Source organism: Berghia stephanieae, chromosome 5 (assembly GCF_034508935.2).
Source record: "Berghia stephanieae isolate SIO BIC M18660-M18661 chromosome 5, UCSD_Bste_1.3, whole genome shotgun sequence".
Classification (NCBI taxonomy): domain Eukaryota; kingdom Metazoa; phylum Mollusca; class Gastropoda; order Nudibranchia; family Aeolidiidae; genus Berghia; species Berghia stephanieae.
The window spans coordinates 40,606,394-40,614,594 of NC_088364.1; the positions used below are offsets into that span (position 1 = coordinate 40,606,394).

The 8,201-nt window shown below is 35.6% G+C and overlaps 1 protein-coding gene across 6 annotated transcripts in view; it reads right to left on the reverse strand.

Annotated features, from left to right (window-relative positions):
• Window positions 1-687: 687 nt before the first annotated feature.
• Window positions 688-8,201, reverse strand: part of LOC144972919 (cytochrome P450 1A1-like) — a 61,701-nt gene continuing 54,187 nt past the window's right edge. For 5 of the 6 annotated variants that reach the window (XM_078914725.1, XM_078914728.1, XM_078914727.1 and 2 more), the window contains 2 exons: window positions 3,002-3,133; window positions 1,043-1,521 (listed from right to left, as the gene is read on the reverse strand). In XM_078914725.1, coding sequence (XP_078770851.1) covers window positions 1,175-1,521; window positions 3,002-3,133 — 479 coding nt within the window. In that variant the 3' untranslated portion in view covers window positions 1,043-1,174. Of the gene's footprint in view, window positions 1,522-3,001; window positions 3,134-8,201 lie in introns of all 6 variants that reach the window. The other variant, XM_078914726.1, reaches the window with a different exon arrangement.

Sequence of the window (8,201 nt, forward strand, 5' to 3'; positions counted from 1 at the left end):
ACTTTTCTACTACTTCATCTCTTGTTGTGTATATTCCAGGAGTTATGATTTTAACTTTTAATTTGTAAAGAATACCTTTAAGTTTAAGGTATTAAATAGCATTACAAAATTTTTTAGTTTTTAACACTGTTTGCAGAGTTGCATTTTTCCTTGTCTAGAGGGAAACCATTTCAAAATTAGATTTTTTTTTCAATCACTGCAGGATTCCGACAATCTAGTGATAGACGACTTGGCCTTAATGAGAGAGCACGACCCACCACAAGATAATGATCTCAATGACAGCGAATAGAGTTTTCCATTTCAGAGACTCAAGATACAAACAATACCCCATATTGCTGTAGTCTGTCTGGGGAAAGGGAAAGTCAGTGTGGGTGAGATGGTGAGGAGGCTTCCTAGTCGACACGACATGCATAAGGAATGTATTGACCTATGCTAAAGACATCGGCAAGATGTCCATTATGTAGAACGGACTTATAATAAGAAAATAGTGAATCCTTAAATATCCACAAACTGTGTAGAATTGACATTAGAAAAGACAACAGTGGATCATAAAATACAAAGTGTGTAGAACGGACTTAAGACAAAATAACAGTGAATCCTAAAATACTCGCAAACTGTGTAGAATGGACTTAAGACAAGATAACCGTTACAATTGTAACTCACCCAACCAGGCGACAAAAATTCTGCTTTTTTATATAATTTACGTAAAACTTTTTGGACAATTTTTAGAAAATGAAACTGTGTTCATTGGCTCAATTAAATTATTGATTTTAAGAGGAAAGACTGTGATCGTGGTCAATTTAATAAGTACAAGATGACAAACTACCTGACAATAGTAAAAACAGTAAAACTAATTAAAAAGTAGGAATATTATCATTAGCAAACGAAACAGGTTAGTTTGATCTTGGTAAAGAAACTGGCAATTTTGCCTTTGAAAATCTTCCAAATCGGTAAACAAAGTCTTGGAAGTTCTCAACACACATTTTTCATACCGCAACGCTTTTTTAAAAAATGGATTAAGCCAATCCTGCTTGAAATCAACAATTTTTAACTGTTTGGATATTTTTGTTTTTTATTTTTTTTTCATACATTTTATTGAATCATTTAGGCGTCTCTAGATTTTGACATTTTGATTTGAAGTTGACTTATCCAGAATTTTAATATGACAATAGACTTATCTGGGCTTGGCAATAACATTATAATCTGCTGCTCTGTAAGCAAAGAAACTGGTATCTGGAGTAAAATCTGGCTTTTCTTCAGGAGGCAGTGAGAAAGAAAATTTCTGAAGCAATCCAACAACAATATATACAATTTCAAGCTTTGCCAGAGATTCCCCAGGGCATGCACGGGGGCCAACTGAGAAGGGGATGAAACTGCGATTTCTTAATACGAGTCTTGAGCCATCCTCACACATGAAGCGTTCAGGTTTGAATGTCGTTGGGTCATCCCAATGTTTGGAGTCATGATGAATAAGATATTGGTTAGTCATGATGGTCGTCTTAGCTGGAATATCATAACCAGCTGTTGATAAAAGATTTTTAAAAAATGGAGGTATATTTAGATGCTAATCAATATTATTTGACATAGAAACCACATCATAAATCTTATTAAATAAAGAAAAGAAAAATCGTAAATAAAAAATGAGGACTGTTTTGGGCTCTAACAATTCTATACCAAAAAATATTTATTACCGACACATTCAACATTAATTAAAGTTCAACAGTAAAAATAATGTTTTGATGCTTTAAAAATTAACACCGTTTACGAATGTATACATATACATTTAGAAGAACTTTACTCATTATATCCAGTGTCTCCCATCAATACATTGTGTACGGACCTCTTTCATTGTATACAGCTTTCCTCTATCCCTTACCTTATTTCTCTCATTCCCACCCCTCTCTCTTTCTCTTCCTATTCCCTCTCTCTCTCTCTCTCTCTCTCTCTCTCTCTCTCTCTCTCTCTCTCTCTCTCTCTCTCTCTCTCTCTCTCTCTCTCTCTCACACACATCTCGCACATCCTCATTACATATTACAGAATTACAGTTCAACATATGATGCTGGAATCAATAGCATTTGCAGGTCATTTATATCATAATCTTCAGATCGAAATTCGAAAAAGAGAATAAATACTACTACAACTACTACTACTATTACTACTACTAATACTACAACTACTACAACTAATAATAATAATAATAATAATAAATAATAATAATAATAATAATAATAATAATAATAATAATAATAATCATAATAATAATAATAATAATAATCATAATAATAATGACAATAATAATAAAAATAATGACAATAATAATAAAAATAATAATAATTAAAAATTAAAAAAAAAAAAAAAAAAAAAAAAATAATAATAATAAAAAAAATAAAAATAATAATAATAATGGTGATGATGGTGATGATGATGATGATAACTGAATGGTCGGTCTGTTGTCCTTTTTGATACCTGCTTCAACAGCATTGATTCCCCTTTTGACCCCAACTCGAAGAGCTGTTTTTATTCCCCTTGAATCCGACATTTCTGATATTAGACCCTTGAAATACTCTGCCCATAGAAATATTAAAGCCCTGGATAGGGCAGGGGACATGCAAACAGAAGCCCTGGTAAATTTTCATTATTCCCTTGCCACACGCTACACTAACCTTTATGAAGGATTTGATTTCTGCTTAGGATCATCGTCTCGATGATGACATAGGATTAATATAGGTGATTTCAAAAGTTTGCTGAAAATTATGATTTGATCAATCTTGATGAAATTTTCTCTAACTGGAAGAGTGAAGTCAGCTCTACTATACAGTACCATGTTTAACGTATGATCTCTTATGCACATAACAATTAGAATGTCTCATTTCATTTGGGGAACCCCTGACTATTACTGCTACTGCTACTACTACTACTACTACTACTACTACCACTACTACTACTACTACTACTACTACTACTACTACTACTTCTCCTACCACTACTACTACTGTCTCACCAATGACTGAATCACTCTTTGTTTGATGAGGAACACCAAGTGGGGCCACAGTATATAGTCTCATTATCTCCAGGATCACAGCCTCTGTGTAGACTAGCCTTGATCTATGCTCTTTTCCAGGAATCTTCTGACCTGAAAGTTAATTTCATTATAATGTGCTGATAAATTATATATTGCATTGATGACTCTTTATGCATGATATGACCGTTGTATGACTGCCTTGTTGTAAACTTTCACATGGCAGTATTTATTTCTCCTAGTCGACATATATGTTTTTTACATTTTAGATAACATAAACAGTCTTCTTTCATGTAACGGTCTGGTCTCTGGTCCGCTATATATACAGATTTAAGTGTATGTGTGGGGAGGGAGCGGAGGGGAGGAAAGGGGGGGGGGGGGGATTTAAAACCAAATGCTGATTTTCCTTCCAGATTAGATTTTTATAACCAAACTGTCAAGCAATGATGATGAAAATAGCATTTCTTTACTCAGACATGGATTTATTTCCATTTTGATCTACACAACAAATATTCTTAAGTATATTAAAGTAACAATTAATAAAAATCGGGGTGTTAAAACACAGTTCTATTTTGTTGGTGACCGTGGCAGGTGAAAAAAACCTGAACCCCCCCACAAATCATAAAGGTAATCTTTAAAATGCGAAATATAAACATACAACAAATGCAACAACAACAGCAAAACCTAGTGATGTCGGTGGAAAGTTGTTTCAATTTGAAACTTCAAATTTTTCTCTTTATTCAAAATTCAGAGGATATTGATTAGGATATTGTTTGTTTTATGTTTGTTTGTAAGGGTTTTACGGTGCTGACGACACATTTAGATCATATCAGCACCAGTAAAAAGAATAAAATGGAATAGTCAAAATATTCTAGATTTACAATCAACGCACCGAAGTACAAGTAAGTTAGAGGGGAATTGGTTCAAATGGGTAACAGATGTAGATTCCAAGAGCATACTATCAATGTATTTAGTTTGAGATCACCTTAAAGTCTCATCTAGGCATCAGCACAGGATCCCACTAATAGGAACACAATCAAATGTTTACAGAATACATAACTAACAATACATAACAGAGAGATGATTTACAAAGGAAAAAAATATACTCTCCCAAAACTATAACTATACATTTGACTGTTTCCCTCCCAGTCCAGGACTCCAGCCAGGGCTGGGACAAAACTAAGTAATCCTATTCCAAGACAAAGACAGAAAGCAACTCGGAAAACAGATATAAGGGGATAGAAGACACGGCGTGACCTCCTGCCCACCAAATGGGGGTTAAAAGTTAAAGGACCCCCGCCCAGGATAAGGATATTGCCACTAGAATAAAATTGAGAGTTTGGTGTTTAATTTTTTTCTTCAGATAAGTAGTAGATGATGACTTATGATGACTGAGATGTCTAATTTTGAGGAAGTAAGTATTTTTTTCTTACCATGATAAAATCAGCAGATGTGCGTACAGAAAAGTAATTGATTATTTAATCAATCGAATGAATCAGAATACAAATAATAAATAAATAAATAAACGGAGTGTCTATTCGTCCTTCAGGTCGTATTCTTAAAAAGTGTCTAGCTGACCTTCAGTGCTTATGCAAATAAGGTAGGCGTGAAATACGCAGAAGGCAATTGATGGAAAGGCTGTTGATTATATTTGTCACCATATTTTTATATGTATTAAATTCAAGGTTATTGCTCTCCCATAAATCGCATTGTTATTACAGTGACCTATATATGTCACTGCTTCCGTGGCTTTTTGTGTGCGTCCATGTTATCTATGTAATTAATTGGAATTACAAAATTGGAGTGTTCAGTCCTTCACGTCTTCACTTTTTTAACGACTGTTGAAACGTAAGCATTGTTATGAGTATGAGTAGAAAAAAAGCATATTATTCTCTCTTTCTCTCTGTCATATTTTCCCCCTTTTATCTCTAATTTCTTCTCTCCCTCCATCTGTCTCTTCCTTTGTATTTTCCTCTCTTTATCTCGCTATCATCCTCTTTCATTTCTTCACACTCTCTCTCTCTCCTCTCTCCGCTCTGTCTGTCTTTCTTTCCCTCTGTATTTCTCTTTCTCTCACATACTCTCTCTCTCTCTCTATCTCTTCTAATTTCTTCCTCCTTTGTTTTCTTAAAAACCTTTCTCCCTCTTTATCTATCTCTCAATTCTATTCTCTCTCTCTCCCCCCCCCCCCCGCCCTCCCTCTTTCTTTCTTGACTTCTGTCACTTTTCTTTTCTCCTTGTCACTCATTCTTCTTCCTCTCTCATATTTTCCCCCATAAATCTCTAATGTTCCCTATGTCGGGTTGTCTCTCGCTCCTTTTCTGTCTAGTCCTCTATTTCGTCGTCGTCTTCTCTCTCTCTCTTTCTTTCTATGTAAAAAAAAATTGAGCTTTTGTATAGCGCAATAGCCACTAAATGTGCTCAAAGCGCTTTACAAGGGGTCCCTGACCAACAGCAACAACATGTAGAACAAAACATGACACCTTTTTGGCGATATTACATTTTTTGTCTGACAACGCTGTCAACTCATTTTACACCTGAGTACGGTGAGAAGTGAGTAAAGAGCCAAGGACTCAACTATGCACCGAGCGAGGTCGAACTCAGGACCTTCCGATCCAAAAGCGAGTGTCATGCATATCTCTATCTATCTATCTCATTCAGTCTTCCTCTCTCATTTTCTCTACCTCCATATACATATTTTACACACACACACACACACACACACACACACACTCTCTCTCTCTCTATCTACCTATCTATCTTCATCGTTCCTCCTTCGCCTACCCCCCCACCCTCTCTCTCTCTCTCCCCTCTCTCTCTCTCTCTCTCTCTCTCTCTCTCTCTCTCTTCTTTTATTTTTCTTTAAGGCGTTCTCTTTCTCTTTCTCTCTCTTTCTAATATATATATATATATATATATATATATATATATATATATATATATATATATAATATATATATATATATATATATATATATATATATATATATATTCTTTCATTTTTCCTTTAGGACTATTCTCTAATTTTCTCTCTCACTCCTATCTTTTCCTTTGTATTTTCATCTCTTTATCTCTTTATCTTCCTCTTTTCTTTCATTCCGTCACCCTCTCTTTGCCGCACACCCCCCACCTCTCTCTCTCTCTCTCTCTCTCTCTCTTCATCGTTCCTCCTTCGCCTATCCCCCCACTCCATCTCTCTTTTCTTTATTTTTCTTCATGCTCTCTCTCTCTCTCTCTCTCTCTCTCTCTCTCTCTCTCTCTCCAAATGGGGGTTAAAAGTTAAAGGACCCCCGCCCAGGATAAGGATATTGCCACTAGAATAAAATTGAGAGTTTGGTGTTTAATTTTTTTCTTCAGATAAGTAGTAGATGATGACTTATGATGACTGAGATGTCTAATTTTGAGGGAAATAAGTATTTTTTTCTTACCATGATAAAATCAGCAGATGTGCGTACAGAAAAGTAATTGATTATTAATCAATCGAATGAATCAGAATACAAATAATAAATAAATAAATAAACGGAGTGTCTATTCGTCCTTCAGGTCGTATTCTTAAAAAGTGTCTAGCTGACCTTCAGTGCTTATGCAAATAAGGTAGGCGTGAAATACGCAGAAGGCAATTGATGGAAAGGCTGTTGATTATATTTGTCACCATATTTTTATATGTATTAAATTCAAGGTTATTGCTCTCCCATAAATCGCATTGTTATTACAGTGACCTATATATGTCACTGCTTCCGTGGCTTTTTGTGTGCGTCCATGTTATCTATGTAATTAATTGGAATTACAAAATTGGAGTGTTCAGTCCTTCACGTCTTCACTTTTTTAACGACTGTTGAAACATAAGCATTGTTATGAGTATGAGTAGAAAAAAAGCATATTATTCTCTCTTTCTCTCTGTCATATTTTCCCCCTTTTATCTCTAATTTCTTCTCTCCCTCCATCTGTCTCTTCCTTTGTATTTTCCTCTCTTTATCTCGCTATCATCCTCTTTCATTTCTTCACACTCTCTCTCTCTCTCTCTCTCTCTCGCTCTGTCTGTCTTTCTTTCCCTCTGTATTTCTCTTTCTCTCACATACTCTCTCTCTCTCTCTATCTCTTCTAATTTCTTCCTCCTTTGTTTTCTTAAAAACCTTTCTCCCTCTTTATCTATCTCTCAATTCTATTCTCTCTCTCTCCCCCCCCCCCCCCCCCCCCGCCCCCCTCTTTCTTTCTTGACTTCTGTCACTTTTCTTTTCTCCTTGTCACTCATTCTTCTTCCTCTCTCATATTTTCCCCCATAAATCTCTAATGTTCCCTATGTCGGGTTGTCTCTCGCTCCTTTTCTGTCTAGTCCTCTATTTCGTCGTCGTCTTCTCTCTCTCTCTTTCTTTCTATGTAAAAAAAAATTGAGCTTTTGTATAGCGCAATAGCCACTAAATGTGCTCAAAGCGCTTTACAAGGGTCCCTGACCAACAGCAACAACATGTAGAACAAAACATGACACCTTTTTGGCGATATTACATTTTTTGTCTGACAACGCTGTCAACTCATTTTACACCTGAGTACGGTGAGAAGTGAGTAAAGAGCCAAGGACTCAACTATGCACCGAGCGAGGGTCGAACTCAGGACCTTCCGATCCAAAAGCGAGTGTCATGCATATCTCTATCTATCTATCTCATTCAGTCTTCCTCTCTCATTTTCTCTACCTCCATATACATATTTTACACACACACACACACACACACACACACACACACACACACACACTCTCTCTCTCTCTATCTACCTATCTATCTTCATCGTTCCTCCTTCGCCTACCCCCCCACCTCTCTCTCTCTCTCTCTCTCTCTCTCTCTCTCTCTCTCTCTCTCTTCTTTTATTTTTCTTTAAGGCGTTCTCTTTCTCTTTCTCTCTCTTTCTAATATATATATATATATATATATATATATATATATATATAAGTATCAATCCACTATTAAGGTGACCACTGTGAAATGCACCAATTGGAGGACCAAGCATATGTCTTGTTCAAATTGATTAAACTGTTCAATCTTTGTTCAAATGAGTATAGTTTGATTCCCTACAATGATTTATGAACACAATTCTGATGCTTGATGATCACAATGGTATATAGAAAATTACTCGGTCCCCCTAATGTTTTACTAAGTGTTTCTGTAGCTTTAAGGAGACATTTGGTAAA